Source organism: Neovison vison, chromosome 11 (genome assembly GCF_020171115.1).
Source record: "Neovison vison isolate M4711 chromosome 11, ASM_NN_V1, whole genome shotgun sequence".
In the NCBI taxonomy this organism is placed as follows: Eukaryota; Metazoa; Chordata; class Mammalia; order Carnivora; family Mustelidae; genus Neogale; species Neogale vison.
The window spans coordinates 8,370,348-8,389,275 of NC_058101.1; the positions used below are offsets into that span (position 1 = coordinate 8,370,348).

An 18,928-nucleotide genomic window follows, 5' to 3' on the forward strand; every position below is an offset into this window, starting at 1 on the left:
TTTATTTGATTTTTTTCTCAACCAGAGATGTGTATATTTTAAGCATATTGCATATTATTGAGGTGCTAAAAACGGAATTACACATCAGCATCATAGCTTATGGTTTCATAATGTTTCAAACTTGACCCTTAGAACAATCCTATTAAGTAGTTATTAACCCCAAACGACCTAGTGCAGTTAAATTAAATGTCTTGTCCAAGACGGAGTATGTGGTTAGCAACCTTAGAAAATAAGAGTTAGGAATTCATCTTTGTTCAGCAAGTCTCATAATCTTTCAGTGATTTGACAACCCTGTTTGGAAAAGTTTAGAACTATCTTCTCCCCACTCCATACTTCTCCTGCAATAAAAATACTGCTTCCATCGGTCTTAAAGGAAAAATAAATCATCTTTCTTAAATGCCAAAAAAAAAAAAAGGCTAAAGTTTGGATTTCATTGTCATTCTAACAGAGATGGAAAAAAGATAACGTTGTCTACATAGCCTTTTGTGGAGGGTGGGGCTAGATTCTCATCCAAGCCAATTTTGTTCTGCTTCTCAATTTGATTCGGCCATGAACTTTTCCTATCAAAGAATTAAACCCTCTAACTCACACAGTCCGCTCCACACAAACTGGCGCTCTAGATGTGTGTTTTTACATCCTTGACACTCCTATGCCTAGAAGCTTCCTCAACTAAGAGAAAGGCTTTGGCCAAAACGTTACCAATTCTCAGGCCAACCCCAGGACCACGGGCAAACATCCATTTGAAGCTCATCTCTCTATCTTTTGTGGAAATCAGAGACTAGCCTTTCCTGTTTGAATTTGCTGACAACAGCAACCTACAACTATTACAGAATTTAGCTAATTGTCTTGGGGTTTTGCTTCTTAGCCTTTTTTTTTTTTTAAGGATTTTAGTAGTTGTTAGTTTTCCCATTGGTTCCACCTGGTCAGGCCACAGGTGAAATACTTGTCTTTGTGAATTAAAGAATGTTCAGTGCAGGGCGTGCCTCCACAAAAACTGGGCTCTCCTAACCTGTGACGCTCCCTTGGACATAGTCCATGGCTTGGGGATGGTTTCTATGAGAATCGCCTCGTGAATTCAACTTCCGGGTCTTTTACAGATGAAACTGTACATACTTCTAAATATTTTTCTCAGATGAAAGGCTGCAGTTCCGTCGTGGATGTACACAGTCAAACAAATAGCAAAATGGGTGCGAAATCCCAGTCCCTCTGCACAGCTCTGTTGCTTTAAAAGAGTGATTCTCAGTCTGGTTCATCTCTGTCCCACGCCCTTGTGAACTCTGGCAGAACAGGAGGACGAGCAGATCCAAATACTGAAAAAGTCAACCCATGGAGAATTCTGATATCTACCACCCTGTCACCCTTAAGAATCATCACTCATTATTTGAAAATTATACAGGGAAGGAAAAGATGCTCAGGTCCTATACATATATTTCCTTAATCTTAGAGGGTTTTGTTTTGCTTTCTTTTTCTTCATGATTTAGTGTTATTTGAACAGTGATGGCTTCTGATTCAATTGCAAATACTCTTTCTGAGTTTTTAATCCTTGACCACAGGTCTCTGCTAAGAAAATAATTCACTAGGATATTAAGGATCTGGGATTGTGTCAGTGTGCCAGAAAACAGATCGGGTGAAAAACTCTAAGTAACAAAAGTACCTCAAGGCCTGGGTGGCTCAGTCATTAAGTGTCTGCCTTCAGCTCAGGTCATGATCCCACGGGCCTGGGATCAGGCCCGTATCCTGCTCCTTGCTCAGCGGGGAGCCTGCTTCTCCCTCTGCCTGCTGTTTCCCCTCCTTGTGTTCTCTCTCTCTTTCTCTCTCTGACAAGCTAATAAATAAAATCTTTAAGAAATAAATGAATAAAATATAGAGGAATTGTGTGCAAGGTGGTATGGGGTAAATGATCTAGAAACTCAAAAACTGGCTTTTGGGACTCTGCTCCAATAATGCTATAAAAGTCAAAATTCCTTTAGAGGCCATTATTTCTGTCAAATCCCCAAATGAGTTTTAGGAATTCGAAGCACACCCCTTCATCTCTCCGCCTTCACCTTTCAGAGATTGTGTTTCAATGACATCGCAAATGTGCCAGCAGGAAGTGGTGTAGGTGACTCACAGGATACAAATCACCTCTGCTTGTGAGTCAGGGCCGAGCCTACATCCTTACACAATGCTGGGGCCCGTGCGTGGGAGAGGCGGAGGATCTTCATCCGAATGGGGGTAGCACTCAATGCTGTGGGCCCCCAACCACTAAGAAGTGCTTGCCCAACGGGAATGCCAGAGGTGGGAAATGTCTTTATTTCACATGGTTTCTTCTGACCTGCCTTCCTCACGACTCCACAGACAAGCTCATCTAGAAGGAGCCTGGGATCCGGTGATCGGTTGACCGACTGGCCGATTCTGTGAAGTCAACTGGCAATTCTCAGGGATAAAACGGCTCTCCCCAATAACAACGAAGCAAATCAGAGCGAGCCCAGGTAAAATGAGATCAGTACAGAATGAAAGGAATGCACCTCATTTTCCCACTTTGAACTTTTAGAATATTTAGACCAGAACAGTAAACTCATAATGAATCATAATGTTCGCCCAGCCCAAACAGGGAGCAAAATCCGCTTTGTTCACACTTTTGGTGTGGTCACATGCCTCCCCTGCTCATGGACTGTTAGTTTCCTACCTTCTTCCACGCAGACTATAATTTTAGGATTTGTATGTAGCATAGGAGGCTTGTAGGGTCTTGTGGGTGAATAAGCCTTCCACATATCCAGATGCCTTCTCATTTAAGATTAAAATCCAGTATTAGAAAAGGTCTGGCTTCACCTTGGCACAACAGATCCTGAAAAGAACTACTGTCAGTGTTTCTTAGTAACAGCCTACTTTTCAGAGAACTACAAAGAGAGAGAGAGAGAGAGAGAATATAAACCTTGCCTTTTTCCAGCCACCATCCTCTTCCTACAGTTTTTCAGTGTTAACCTTATAACTAAGCTTCCTTAAATAATAAATGTAAAAACCAACTATAACTATTTCAAATAACACAGGATGAAACCAGAAATTGGTATGTTACAAATAAGTACTTCTTTTAATTTTGAGTTTTAAAAGGTAGCCATAGAATCTTCTTGTCAGATGGCAAGAAACGATTTAATAGGCTATGCTTTTTAATTCATAGGCATTAAATAATACTCTTCAATTCTAGAAGTAATTCCTAAATCATACTTCAGTGTGCTCATACATTTTAGTGTGCATACAAGACCATACTTAAAGCTATTCAATCATGAAATCAGTGAGTTAAAATGTGAAGATATAGCTTATTTTACCTAAAAATGGATTTAAAGATGCATATCTTATTCATAATGGAAGTGCTCTCCTGAGAATGCATATCAACTCTCGTGGAAAGGGTACAATTTATATTCATCTGGGTGTTTGGAATTTTGGGATGAAGAGCTCTCCATATGGGACTCCCATTCTCTAAAAGCCAAAGATTCATCTCTAGAGTAGTATTTCAAATGTTCTATTGAAAATCCTTTTTTCTTCAAGAGTTCCGTGGGGGAGTCTTTTTATAACCCTTCCTACCTTCAGTCCCATCCATCTTGCTTCCCACACCCATTCCTACTGACCCAATTCAGACATTGAAATTATTATTAGATTATTATATCGAAAGACAAATCTTCTAAAGGAGCAACAGTATGGAATGTTTGCCGTTGGCCTTCTTTTCATCATGGCCATATTGTAGTCTGAAGCTTTGAATACTTAATGGTATTTTTAAAAGCATACCAACGAGCATATCATTCATTCTTTATAGAAGCCTACTATTGAAAGTGAAATAAAAAAAATAGTTTTAAATAAGTGAACATCAAAAAATGGGTACATAAAAGGTAATTTTAAAAGCCTCAAAGTCAATTACTTTTTTTCTTTCATAGAACCTATATAATGCAACTAGCACTTTGGAAGCTCTAAGAAATTTTACTTTGCGAAAATGTATTTTTTGGTTAACACGGGAAACTTCAACTTCAGCGAGAAACACATATGCAACTGTGGTGGAAAGAGTGGAAAGGGCTTAGTTATGCCCCATAAATGGGAAATAAGGGGAGCCCCTGAGCCTAGACTGACTCCTAGTAACCACGTATCTTAAATTATATTTGTCCGATAAATATTGATGTTTTTCTGTATACAAGAGATTGAACAAAATGCTGAAAGGAATATAAATGCAGAAGACAGAGTTTCTGTCCTCAACTGAGTTAACAGGCTAGAGATGTGTGGGTGTACAGGAAATGAGAGAATTCATGGGTGATGCCACGTTTCTGAAAATACCAAGGATGGTGGTGCCATAGAGAGTAGAAGACATCGGCAGAACAGTGGTTTTGTGGTGGCAGCTAGTGGACAGGAAGGAAAGACCTCATGAGTAAAGGGCTTTGAGGCTGTAGTTCCTATATAATCTGTTTCTACTTAGGAGACATTTGGGAATACCATTCTTAAATAAGAGAAGACAAATACATTTATGCAGTCTATTTGAAAGTCATATATGGAAATATGACCATTAAAGGCATAGGAGCCATTCACATGTTCCAAGGGAAATGATATGGAATGGAAAATACTAGAACTTGGGGAAAGAAGTGATGAGAAAAGGATAGAAATGGCCAAAGGAACTGGAGGAAAAAGAAGTTCAGGGTGGTGGGATCCAAGAAAGCACTGAGTTTTAAAAGGAAGCACGGGGTGGTTAGCAACACAATGATTGTAAGAGGTATAAAGAGTCATCTTTCTTCAGGGAAACTGGTGCTAAACTCAGCAATAAAAATTGCTGACTTGACTTTTTTTTTTTTTTTTTTGCTTTTTTAAAATTTATTATTTTTGTTAACATATAATGGATTATTAGCCCCAGGGGTACAGGTCTGCGAATCGTCAGGCTTACACACTTCACAGCACTCACCATTTCCCATACCCTCCCCAACGCCGACTTGATTTTTTTAAACACTAGCATTGATTTTGTATTTGCATCCAGCTTACCATTAATATTAATTTTGTTTGCCTTGGCAACTTGAGCACTGATTCAGACTGTGAATTATGAGTGGTGATGTGTTATAGCAATGGCAAATACACGAACCTAGTGATTCTCAATCTGGAGTAATACTGTCCACCAGGGACATTGGACAATGTCTGGAGACATTGTTGTCTGTCACGACTGGGTACACACTACTGACATCTAGTGGCTAGAGACGGAAGTTGCTGCTAAACACGCAGCAAGGCGTAGGAGAGTCGGTAACCAAGAATTACCTGGTCCATAATGTAAATAAAGCCAAGGCAGAAAAAACCTGTACTAAACCTGTGAGGTATGGAGTCCACTTCTTGTCCAGGTAATACTGTCATCCCCCTGCCCCTGGGTTTCCTTATCTCTGAAAACAGACCTCAGGAATGGGGTAGACTGGGCCAGGGGGAGGGGGGAATGGAATTTAGATTAGATTACTCTAAGGTTGCTTTCATGTCTAAAACAATACTTCTCTTTCTCTTACTATCCATCGTCCAGTCATATCACTGCTTGATGGCTTCCTCTCTGTCTCTCTTTCTCTCTCTCACACAAGCACACAGTGCAGATATGCTTGAATTTTATTAGGCATACCATCGGCGAATACAAACTATATTAAGTGACAGAAAAAAGAAAAACAGGGAAGAAAAAATATTAAACTTTATTATTAAACACAATTGAATTTTCAACAACCATTGCTTAGTCTCAAAGTATTTTGCCTCTCAAGCACATTTTCAGAAAACAGTTTGGAAGTCTACAGATAGCGGTGAGGACTCTGAAAAAAAGTACCATTCCAATCATGCAGCCAACAATCACGTAGAGCATTTTAGTCAATAACAATATGGACGGTCAAAGAGAAACACGGCAGGAGTCAGGAGACAGGGCTGATGCGTACAGTCGAATGTGAAAAGGGTAGGACCAGGGATGGGGACCTTGCAAAGGAGAGAGAGGCAGGCTGCGGGTTCACTTGGGGATGGTGGGAGGAAGGAGGAGCAGGTCACTAAGAAGGCTTGAAACTTCTCTTCAGTCTTAAAGGATGAGTAGAGCTTGCGCTAAAAGTACAGTGTGAGCTCGGACACAGCAGAGGGCATGGCGTGTTCAAACACCGAACCTTACAACCTGGCTTACTCACTTCTTTGGAAGTCTGTTTTCTCATTTGAAAAATGGAATTGATAAGACGCTTCCTAGCTAAAAAGGGCATTATTGTTGGGATCCGATGAGGCTTTTTCAAAGAAAGCACTTGATGATGATAATAGCTCTAATTTTAAAAGTGCTTTTTATTATTTTATAATAGCATTATATTTGTCACATCTATATACAATAACCTGAAAACACTTTACAGATGAGATACCTGAGACTCAAAGAGCAATAAATCTTCCTAAAAGTATGAAATAAAGGAACAGAGGTACGGACTCTGTTCTTTACACTAGGTCTCTTGACTCAAAACTATAAGGTTCGACATATATAAACATGTGTGTGTTTATCTATATATATGAGAAGGGGGCTTCCGCCTCCTTATCCCGAGGGTATTTTCAGAAGGATTTGTTTTTCACTCACTTTCATGCCTCAAATTGAAAATTCAGTATTTTTGACCTAAGAAATTATGGGTTAACATTTCTTTTGGGACAACTATCAAATTGTCTTGTGTATCATAGATACTATTATAGGGGTGTCTGGGTGGCTCAGACGGTTAAGCATCTGGCTCTTGGTGTCGGCTGGGGTGCTGGTCTTGTTCTGAGATCAACCCTTGAGACCAGCTCCAAGAGCGGAGTTGGCTTGGAATTCTCTCTCTCTTTCTCCCTTCGCCCCTCCCCCCCACACCCCTGCTCTCTCGCTCTCTCTGCAATGAATGAATAAATCTTTAAAAGAAATTATAATTTATTTTATAATTTTAAGTATAAATAGTGTCCTTGTTAACAAAATCACAGCTTTCACCTAGAATGTCACTGAACCTTTATTTGCCCTGTAACTAAACACCAACTTTTCATCAACTGCGCTGTCAGAGGACACGGAATCAGTTGTATTACTTCGTTTTTTCAAAGTTCCCAGAATTGCCATACCAAGGTGATGGCTGTCAGCGTGCTCCTCCCTAAAGATCTCTCCTATTAAGGCTCTGGGGAGTCTTCCCATTGTCTCCAAAGGAATGTTTCCAAAAGCAGTCACAGCCGTATTACTTAGACTATTTGCATAGCCTATATTCAGCGTGAAGCTTGAGAGTTGTGGGAACCACGCCTTAACTTACCACCTCTTCCAAGAGGGTTTCTCACATTTCATTTGCATCTCTTAACTGATCATTAACCAGGAAATCTAAGATTCTTGGGCAAAAATGGACGGAGGCATTCAAATTCAATGTTTCCAAAGCAACTGAAAGTGAATATTGTCTTTTTTTTTAACAATTTTTAACAATTGTCTTTTTTTTTATTTCCTCAGTGTTAATAGAAATATATTACAGGGTCACCTGGGTGGTACAGTCAGTTGGGCATCTGACTCATGGTTTCAGCTCAGTTTGATCTCGGGGTCCTGGGATCCAGAGCATGTGGGCTCTAGGCTCAGTGGGAATTCTGCTTGGGACTCTCTCTCCCTCTCCTCTGCCCCTCCTCCACAGCACTTGCTCTCTCTCTCTCTCTCTCTCTCTCTCTCAAATAAATGAATCTTTAAAAAAAAACGTGTTGTAGATTCCAACTTAGTCCCTTAATAATACTACATTAAATTCACAACACTATAAAAAGATACAAAGAATAAAAAAGACATAGATACCCTTCCGTTTGTTTGATTGACTTAATATACATCAGGCAAATGCAGAAATAAGGCCTCAATCAAGTGATATAAGGACTACGTGGGGGGGAAAAAGCCATTTCCTGGGAACCGTGTTGATGAAAAATGCTGAAATATGTTAAGTAAAAATTCAACTATTCAAGAAAATAGTCATGTGCTTTCTGGGCCTGGTTTTGAGTGATACCATAAAATACCATTCTTATACATATGCTTGTCCCCATAACAGGTTTAAAGTTTTGGGGCAGCCCCCAGACCACCCTGAAACTTCCTCCTTAGAACCTGTAATTTATATTCTGCTTCTGATAATTAAGCCCCTTTGCCTCCTCACACATTTTTCCAGAACAACCACACTGTTTACTATTTCTAAATCCTTGTAATGCATTGGATTTCACTTAGGGCTCGTCTCCTCACTTATCACAGGGCTAATCATACCTACCTCATACAATAATAATTTTTTTAAAGATTTTATTTATTCATTTGACAAAGAGAGAGCACATGCACAAGCAGGGGAAGCGGCAGGCAGAGGGAGAGGGAGAAGCAGGCTCCCCACGGGGCAGAGAGCCCTACCACGCAGGGCTCCATCCCAGGACCCCAGGATCATGATCTGAGCCAAAAGCAGAACAGACTAAGCCACCCAGGCACTCCTCATACAGTGATTTTAAGGAATAAATGAGATGATACCTCTAAAACACTTGCCACACAACATGGCTAGCTCGCATTTCTTGAGCTCTGCTCATTTCTTTCCCACTTCCTGGATTTGGGCCCCCGTGCTGAACCACACACCCCAGTCACCCAGACTGTTTACATGGTAAGATGCTGGAGGAAAGCAAGCAGGTGGTGTCCACACTCAGGCAGTTCATAAGCCCTCAGAGTCAACAGTAAAGTTCTGAGCTGAAGCAATGTCTTACTGAGACCTGTGCTTCTCATATTCTCAGGCAAGAATGTTTATTCTGCTCAGTCTCAGTTGCTGTACAAAGAAGTAGGACGAACCTGTCTTGGAGATGGTGTTCAGGAACATACTCAGAAGCCCGTTTGGGTACCAATGAAAGTGTGGGCTTCTAGATAGGGAGCCTTTCTAAACATTAATTGCAGAACTCAAGATGAAAATTTCTCTTCTTTGCTCTGGAGCAGTCACAAAATTAAAAACGGTATTTCAGTTCTACAATTGTAGATTACTTAGAAGTGTGTTATCTAGTTGGGAGAACCTCAACCCTTTTACATAGTTTTCAGTAAGCTAAAAGTGCCAGCAAATCCAAGTGTGAACCTTCTCAGTTCAGCCCTACTTTTCTGCGGGAATTTGGGTCATACTTTCCCACTACAGAAAGCAAGAACATCAATATCAAATATTTACGAAATGTAAAAGTGACCAACTGATCGTGTGAATGTGCAGCAATTTAAGTCCACATGTGTTGGAGACAAGAGGATGAGCTGAAGTCATCTACATTTTCTCCCACAGTCATAAAGAGACCTAAGTTGCACACACACACAAAAAAGTAACAAAATATTTGTGAAATCAGAAAAAAAATTTCTTTCCAAGAACAGACATCTGGGAAAAGTATTTCTAGGTAATCTTTTGTTTGGCGTGGGGAGGCAATTTCAGAAATGCCAGGTAGCCTTGTCTTTTTTCCATGTGCTTTAGAATAAAACTACTGGACTTGCAGACCCGATTAGGATATAGAGAGATGATAGAGAACTTCAAACAGGAACTTTCCTAGTGGCAGAGAAATATCTAAACAAACTGGGAAAACAGAAACTGACCTAGCTCATTTGGAAATGGGCTTGGCAGCTGATGAAATAGGTGAACTATAATTAAGTAATGCAATAAAGAAGTTAAACACTTTCATGACAACAAAAACACACACAACACACTCTCTAGGTGGGTAGTAACCAGGTTATTCATAGGCTCTTGCTGTCTCAAATCAGAATATTCAATGAGTGACCCAGAACAGACACAGACATTGTTCCGATGCAACCCTACAGGTGGAAGGAAAAAAAACAAAACAAAACAAAACACTGAGCCATTCTGACCTCTAGGTTAATTTCTAACTCTAGGAAGACTGCCTGTCACCTTTCCAATTAATTGTATTCCTTTCACAGAGCCTTCAAAACAAAGATAGAAAAGCCACATTATTTACTCAGAATCTTCTAGCAAGTCATTCTTAGCAGTTTTGGCAGACACCACAGATCCAGTTTCTACTTCTCTTCCTAAACGTGTACAAGTAAGTCCCAACTATGCATAGTATGCGTGTCATTAGGTCTCCAAGCCCTCAGATAAGGCGTGTCGAAATAATAATTTAACTGTCACATCCTGCATAGGTAGAGTTAATTTGTTAGGGGAATTTGCCCCACTGCAACCCCAAGAGGAATGTGTGGCTGGCAACTTTTATTTCCTTATTAAAATTTTCCTATACACCTCCTAATTCTTCTTGAAATGTGGGGAATTAGAGAAAAACCATGTATCTTTTTTCAAACCAGAGGCGTCACGAAGGATTTTTTTTCCCATTCACAAGAACTGAATCATCTCAAATACAGAAAAGCAGGCATTAAAATGCACTTATCAATTACAGGCTATGGGCAGCGATACGCAGCAAGAGAAAAGTGCGGGTCGGCCTCCCTGGGCGCGGGCTTTCCGGAGGAAATCAGAAACCTCCAGGTGCTGGCGGTGCAGGAGCTGGCAGCCCCGCCAGGACCCGCCCAGGCCCCTCCAGCTCCAGGTTCTCAAGAGCAACGTTTTAATCTGTGACCCCCGGAGCTCCCGCAAAGCTGCCCCCGCATACGCCAGCGCCCCCAGAAGCTCGACCAGACTTGATGGAGAAAACTGCCAAGACGGGAGGAAAAGCACTTCTTACCAAAAGGTCTCTTTTGCAGGGCTCTGGTCTCTACTCCCCCCAACGAGACAGAGCAAAACCCGGAATGTTAACCGGGCTTCCCCGGTCTCCGGATTTCTAGAACGGTCAGTTTTCGAAAAGAAAGAAATGAGGCTTTTCAACGTTTTATTCGGCCTGGCACGGAGCGGCACGAAGTCCTGCTGCCGAGCACTGAGGGCAACCGCACGCTTTTCAGTGAAAGACCTCCGGCAGCCCGCGCCCCTTCCCCGGCCCACCCCGTGCAACGGCCCTGCCCTCCCCCGGCGGGAGCGCCCCACCCGCGGCGTCCCGCGAACCCGAGGGCGCCCCAGCCTCGGGGGGCGAGCGAGCGCCGGGCGGGAGCGCCCAGGCCGGCGGGCGGGGCGCCGAGCTCTTACCCAGGCACAGCAGCAGCGCGGGGCCGCGGGGGGCACGGGGGGCGCGGCGCGGCTCCATCCTCCTTCCCGCGGCGAGCGGCGAGCGGCGAGCGGCGCAGGGGCACGGGCTGCGGGGCCGAGGCGGCGGGAGCGCACGGCGGGGGCGGGACCCGCGGGCGGCGGCGCGGCGGCTGGAGCGCGGCGGAGAGCCTGGACGGGCCACCCGACGGCCGCGGCCCCGTGACGCCAGGTGTGTTCGGCGAGTGAGCTCCGCGGCCCGGCGCTGCGACCTTTATAGTTCGGGGAGGAGGGGCCGCGGCCCCGGGGCGAGGTCCGAGGAGGCCAGTGTCACAATAGGCCCCGGGGGAGGAGTGGCCGAGACGGTCCGGATGTCACCCTCCCTTTCTGAACACCTGGACGCTTGAGGAATGAGAAAATGCCCTCCTGGCTAGCCGGCTAGCCGGGGACGACTCCCCAGACTTTTCCATCTGCGGCTCGACTTCTGCGGAAGGAGCCGGGGAGCGGGGACCCGACGGATCGGCCTGCTCTGGGGGTCCCCTGCCCTGGACTGCGCGGTTTTAGCTGCTCTGCGGGACAGGCCCAACTTGCATGGGTCCGCGCACCGGCCCGCGCTGCCCTCGCTGCGTGCGCTTCGGAGAGCCTTGCGCGTGGGGGCCTTGTCACGCCTCAAGTCGGTCTTTCCCGTCTATACCTCCCCTCCCAGCCGCTCTGCTTCAGCTGGGGGCAGGCGTCTACCTTTGACCCTCAAAGTCTAGTCCAGAGGAAAAGCCCTGCATTATTTTCCCCTCTGTCCTGTTTGTCATCCACCAGCCTCTGCTTTTGATGGTGCTTCCACGAACGTTGCCTTAATCCTCTCTCCCCTGAACAAAATCTGTCCATGACGTCCGGCTGCCCTTCAGACGAGGCCGGCCGAGATGTGGCCCAAACCGTCTTTTCACCCTCGGCTCCCACTAGCTCACCAGACGAACTGCCCCACCTCCGCGAGGCTGCACAACTCTCCATGCCTTTGCTTACTCTTGCCCTCCTGGCTTCGCTGATGGGGTCACAGTTTGGGGTAATGGTTGGTGTTTCCTGGCGCTCGTGTCAAATCCTCGTTTTGCTGTTACTTCCAAAGGGCCTCGATTTCTTGGACCCACAGGGGCCTCTTTTCACGCGGACCTCTTAACGGCTTGTGTTGTTTCTCTGTCCCCTAAGCTCGTCGATTCTACATCTGGGACTTCACACGGGATGAAACCACTTTTGATTGCTTTCATTTTTTTTTTTTTTCTGGTTTGTGAGTCTCATGTTCAGATCTATATGAATACATGAATTGTCTTACTTTTTCTTGTGTTACCTGTAGGGCGTAAGAAGTGAGTCAGTTTAGCAGTAATGAAAACATATTTGAATGGAAAGTTGTATTTGCTGGATGATGATAGCTCCTTACCTTTCTATGTTTTAATTGTTTTCTTTCTATTAATTCTTTCTTTCTTTCTTTCTTTTCTTTTTTTTTTTTTAGTCTTGGCCTTTTTCTTCCTCATCCCAAGGGGTACCTGGTAATGTCCAGAACTCCCACCTTGGAAACAGCTACTTTGTCCTTCCCTCACTGGTGAAAACCATGGGTTTTGCATTTAGACTTGTCTGCATGTGAAGTCTTGGACAACTTATTTCATTTCTCTCTGTTTCCTCATATGTAAAATATGGATAATATTATCTAATAGGAAGATAATGCAAGTGCTTACCACAGTGCCTAGCACAGAGCTGGCATGCATTATAAATACTTATTATTGTACATAAACACTGGTGCATGAGATGATGGTACTTGGTCAATATTCATGAGGTAAGTGAATTAATGAGGGTAGGCTTAGAGACAGGATTTTGAGTTCCTAAGTCTTGCTTCTGAATCTACCTGGAAAATAGGCAGTAACAGGGGCGCCTGGGTGGCTCAGTGAGTTAAGCCTCTGCCTTTGGCTCAGGTCATTATCCCAGGGTTCTAGGATCGAGCCCCACATGGGGCTCTCTGCTCAGTGGGGAACCTGCTTCCTCCTCTCTCTCTCTGCCTGCCTCTCTGCCTACTTGCGATCTCTGTCAAATAAATAAATAAAATCTTTAAATAAAAATAAAAAAGAAAATAGGCAGTAAGTGACTTCTCTCTTAGCTTCTCTTTCATAAAAGAACTAGTGGAACCAGGAAAGATGGCCCTGGCCCTGGGTTAGCTTCATGGAGCATTGATAGGGATCACAGGTTTGGTAAATTTAAATTTGGAAAAGGGACCCACTGCTGGCTAGGTAATGCCTTTTGTTTTACAGATTGCATGGGGAAAAGGAAGAGCTCAAGGGACTCAAAAACTAGAACAGAAATCCCAACAACTGGGTGTCCCCTGGAAATGTTTCCTTATTCAGAGATGCTGTCAGATACTTGCAAGAAGTGACAGGAAGAAGAATCTTATTAGTCCTGATTAATGTCCTGTTTCATCAAATATGGTGTCGTGCTCTGTGCTCAAAAGAAGGATAGGGTGGGAAGGCCCTGGGGAGAATGGGGTCAGGCTGCAACAGTCAACTCCGTGGTATTAATACGTGGGGAGGAATTTTTTCATTTTGTAGCTGATGCCTTGCAAGCATGAGATATCATCATGAAAAAATCCCGGTGCTTATCCCGAAATTTTCCATGGCAGTGTGCTCTCCTCTGCGCTGATTTCACATGGTGTGAAGAAATCTTTTCTTTATTGGTTCTATGTTTACTCAATTTTCTAGCCATTAGTTTTTGAGAATGACTCTGTCATGACACATCAGGGAATGTTTGCTACTGCCTCCGCAAAACAGTCCTCTTTTTTTTTTTTTTTTAATAATTGGGAACAATTTTCATTAATCGTTCATTTAAATATATATACATAGTCTGAAGTACAATCATAATTCCTCTTAAAGGCACACACTTAGTACAAGACAGGACAGTTTGAGAAGAAAATTATGCAGTCAAAGTGAATTTCTTAGCTGGGAAGAGACATCAGTTGGATCAGCAATTCCCAATCTAAGTATCATTGCATTGTGATTATTTTTCCAAGGGCTTAGTAAGTCTAAGCAATATCTATAAACTAAATATCTATCTATCTAATGCTAGTTTAACATATTGAGCCTTTATTGTGATGATTAGAATATATTCATTTTAAATTGATCCTGAATTCAAGGTGGCTTGGTGGTATATGTTTTTCAGCTGATACATAACTAACATGTAACCACCTTTGGGGGGGTCGTGGGGAACATGCTCTAAAAAGAATGTTTTTACATTAAAAGGAGGTCCTTTTACATGTGAGGAACCTGGACTGGGGGCATACACGTAAAGGCCCAGACTGGTGTCAGCACTACAGACCCCAGCCAGAGCGGGCCCCAGGCCTGATCAGAGAGCCAGCATCTGGCCTCAGATGAGAACTGAGAAAGTTTGCAATAATTTCATCTTTTGCTTTTTCTCTCAGGTTAGCCCTCTTTGGGACTGCAGCAGGCATGTATTTATTATGAAATCACTGCTTTTCAAACTGACAGCTAAGCATACCTATTTTGGTGAATTAGCTTTTATATGACACAAAAGGTTTCAAGTCTTTTATTAGCTAGTCCTTGGCAAGAATCACAGAGATGGAATGGTATTGGATTGCTTTTCTACAGGGCAGGCATTGACAAATCTAGGAAAGTGTCCAAGATAAGAATGCTAAATTTCATATTTAAAATATAAGACCTAGGGGAACCTGGGTGCTTCAGTTGGTTGCGCTTTGGACTCTTGAGTTTGGCCGAGGTCATGATCTCAGGGTTTGGGTCTGGGATCAGGCCCCAAGACTGGCCCCGTGCTTGGGGCAGAGTCGGCTTGAGATTCTCTCTCACTCTCTCTCTCTCTACCTCTGTCCCTCCCTCTGCTCCCTCCCTCGCTCTCTACCTCTGCCCTTCCCTCTGTTTTCTAAATAAAATCTTTTTAAAACAATAATTTGAGAGCTTGAACATGAATTCTGTTCTGTCAGATGCCAACTTTTGAAAAAACAGATTTTATTCTAAATTTCGTCATATGGGGCCTTTTTAACAAGTTCCACCTGAATGAAGAATTTATGTCTCTTATGGTAATTTATTTAAATATATGTTTAAATTAAATAATATCTTATAAAATACAAATAAAGCACAAACTTCTAAGCAAAATTCTGGGCTCTCTATTTCCCCATAACCTCCATAGGACAGTGAATATTTTGCTTTTCTCCTTGACTAAAAATCAACAGAATACAATGCTATTTAGGTACATGTCTCATTTATTCGTTTGTTCAGCAAATATTTATGAATGTGTCTGTAATGGCATTATTATATTGCTTAGGTCAGGAGAGATACACAGTTACATCCCTGAATCCAAAGAACTTTTAAGCCACTTAGAGATAAAACAGAGAAAAGGAGAAACATATATTGAATGTAGTGATATTCTCTTTTATTTAAATAGCCTCTATCATAGACTTTTTTAAAAGGGTCTTTTTCTCTGGACTAATCCATTCTTAATAGAGAAGTAGTTTAAGAATTTAAAATGCTGTGTTGCCTGGGCGAGCATCTGCCTTTGGCTCGGGTCATAATCCCAGGGTCCTGGGATCTAGTCCCACATCAGGCTCCCTCATCCGTGGGGTGTCTGCTTCTCCAGCTCCCTCTGCCCCTCCACTCCACTTGTGTACTTTTCATGTGTGCTCTCTCTCTCTCTCAAATAAATAAATAAAATCTTAAAAAAAAAAAAAAGGGATTCAAAATGGAAAGTTCCCTTGTTTTTCTTTCTGTGTATAATTAAAGAAGTAGAAAACAATAGAAATTGAGAATGCTTTCAAGTCTACTAAATAGTAAATTACATTTTCTTATTGAGTTACCTGGTAATTTGAGTTTTTTCTTAGATTAAAAGTGATTCTGGGGCATCTGGCTGGCTTAGTTGGTGGAGCACACGGCTCTCCATCCCCAGGTTGTGAGTTCATGCTCCACACTGGTACAGAGATCACTTCAAAATAAAATCTAAAAAAAAAAAAAAACAAAAACAAAAAACAAAAAAGTGATGCCAAAACATTTGAAAATTTACATAGCATTTAAATGTTGAGTGAATGGTGTGAATGGCTAATTAATTGATTAGATGAGCAGAGTCACTACGAACAATATCTTCTGTTTAATTTGGATTCAGGACTATAGGTGGAAAGGGACATGAAGGTACTTGATATTTGTTCTTAAACCTAAATGTGTTGAGCCTAATAATACTACTAATAATAGTAACTAATATTCAAACCTAACATTTTTAACCACCTCGGGAGCTTAAAATATATTTGCTTATTTATTCCTCAGAGCAACCCTATATTTTATTCCCACTTTACAGATGAGACTAAAGCAAAAAATATTAAGAAATTAGTGCCAGGCCCTTCAGCTCATGAACAGCAGAGACAGGATTCAGATCGGACAGCCCAACGCTAGCCCACACCACACTCCTCACCCCAAGCTCAGTTGGTTTTACCTGTAACGTTTAGTGCCTTGAAAGTGTGGGGTTTGTTTGCTCTGTGTGGGCTGCTTTCATATATTTTCATCAAAACAACGTGTTGGGGGCGTCTCTAGTCTCTAACTACTTGCAAAGAGCATTCATGTCCCTCTGTGGATAGTTTTTATACCCTCTCATTAGGAAGGACATTCTATGTTGTTGTTTTCCTATAAAAGAGAAACACAGAGAGAGAAAGAAAGGGAGAAAATCACAGGTGCCAGTCTTCCAACTTCTAACACAAAAGCACAGGTTAATCTCTGGTTTTGACTCTTCATTGTGCCTATGGAAAACATGTTACTCTAAAAATGTCACATTAAAACGGCATCTGTGAATCTCATCAACAGAATCCACCAAAAAATCCCTCTCTAATCCCAGAATGGAAAAAGATCCACATACTATTTGATCTGAGTTGCTGGCAGATTCTGGGGTTGCTGCTCCTTGGACTTGCCCTGAATTGCGCCCTCGTCATAGAAAAACCTCCCCTCCCGTCACTAGTGCGTGCCCACAGAGCATTAATCACACACACGGTGGTGATGAACCAGGAATGCCACTCTTCCTATTTATAGCATTGCTCTTTCACGTTGAGCTGACGCCTACTTGCCTGTAATCAATCATTGGGGCCCGCATCCCTGCTGCTACTCCAACATTTTATGTTAAAATGTTAACTTCCACAAAGTCATTGATAAAATAACCATCTCATGTTTGGTCAATCAGCAAACATGTCTCTTACCATCACGATTCAGCCTTTGACGAACTTCGCATTGTACTGCTTGATCATTTGTCTGATCATTGCAGGATTACATGTGTACTTACGTGGTTTTAGAAGTTTTGAATGTTAGTGTTCTTCTCAGGTGTGGAAGAAGGAGAAACTACACACAACAGATATTGAAGCTTGAAACTGTCTCGTCTTTCAATCTCCCAAAGTTACCGGAATTGCTTTCTAAATTTAAGTCTCAATAAGCTTTACTTTATGAAGCCCCTGGGGGTAAAAATACCTAGAAGACAGAATGGAATGCCACAAAAATCCTGGGAATGTTTTATGATCGATATTCTTTTCTTGGTTTAGCATGACCACTCACAAACAAGTAAAAAATTGCTAGCAAAAGCAACAAAACAATAGCTGTAAAAGTCTCTGTTTCAATGTATGTATACTACTGGTAATATTTGACTTGGAAAATGTTGCCAATAAAATTACACAAAGATAAGATTACACTTTATCTTGCAATGTAACTTCTCTATGAGGAATTATTTGTGTAAATTGTTAATACTTTGTTGCTTGCTGACAACACACAGGTTCTCATCCATTGCTGCATTTGAAAATCACTTGGTTGGCTTCAGAAAAAGTAGATGCTTGGGCCTTACCTACCCAGAGATTCTGATTCTTTGGTTTTGGGAGGGCCTCAAATAAATAAATTTTTATAAACAGACAGCCTTATGCTTTAACCAAAATATGGAAGAAAAGAAATAATACTAAAGCACATATTTTAGATTCAAGTTCTATTTCTGACTAAAAATAAATTGTTGGGTGATCTTGTAGAGATCACCTAACTGTTCTGGTCCAGACTCTTCTTGTCCTTAAAATGTAGGTTTGAATTACATGACATCTAATGGAATGGCTTTCTGTGACCTCTGTAATACGGTACTAAGATGGAACCACAGTTTTATTATCTCTCGACTGGCTGTGCCTTTTAGCATTGAGCGATTTTAGGCAAGTGTGCAAAGGCATTGACTTAAATATCCCAGAGTGATTGCAGAGATAATGTCCTCAGGATATGCAAAAGTAGTTCATCTTCTAAACAGGTTTCTCCACTTTTCTAAAATCTTGCCTCAATCTCCCCTGGATCTTTGCTTAGGACTTGTTTTTATAAAAAAAAAAAAAAAAAATTCTTTCTTGGGGCACCTGGGTGGCTCAGTCAGTTGAACATCCAACCCTTGATCTCAGCTCAGGTCTTGATCTCAGGGTCATGAGTTCAAGCCCCACTTTGGGCTCCAAGCTGGACACAGAGTCTACTACAAAAATAAAACAAAAAAATAAAAAGTAAAATTCTTCCCTTTGCTCACAACTTAAGAATCATGAACTTCATAAACACACACATACACACACATACACACACACGGGAATTTAAAAATTAGAAAATCTAGGTCCAATTTCAGATAAAGATGACTGTATTGTTATATGACCCAAACCACATTCATAAAGAAAGTTTCACTTTCTGGTGGAAAAACAATGTAAGACTTACAGATAATGGTTTCTGTCTTTCATTCAGCTCGGTATTTTCATGGGAATCAAATGAGATAATGTTTAATAAAACTGTGATATGGATTGCTGATAGTAATAAATATCAGACATGTATTTCGTGACAGGATATCTAACAAAGTCAAAGAAGTTTAAAGGACAGCCAGGC

General features: G+C 41.9%; 1 protein-coding gene across 1 annotated transcript; it reads left to right on the forward strand.

Annotated features, from left to right (window-relative positions):
* Positions 1 to 2,205: 2,205 nt before the first annotated feature.
* LOC122889798 lies at positions 2,206 to 11,782 on the forward strand. Its single transcript, XM_044225216.1, has 4 exons — positions 2,206 to 2,471; positions 9,881 to 10,002; positions 10,351 to 11,246; positions 11,518 to 11,782. Exons 3-4 carry the CDS (start codon positions 10,354 to 10,356, stop codon positions 11,780 to 11,782), a joined length of 1,158 nt encoding a protein of 385 aa, XP_044081151.1. The 5' UTR covers positions 2,206 to 2,471; positions 9,881 to 10,002; positions 10,351 to 10,353.
* Positions 11,783 to 18,928: the final 7,146 nt, after the last annotated feature.

Coding starts and splice junctions, on each gene's coding strand:
- LOC122889798 (XM_044225216.1), top strand. CDS start 10,354: ATGGGCAGCGATACGCAGCAAGAGAAAAGTGCGGGTCGGCCTCCCTGG. Junction 11,247..11,517: donor CACCCGACGGCCGCGGCCCC/GTGACGCCAGGT, acceptor CTTCTGCGGAAG/GAGCCGGGGAGCGGGGACCC.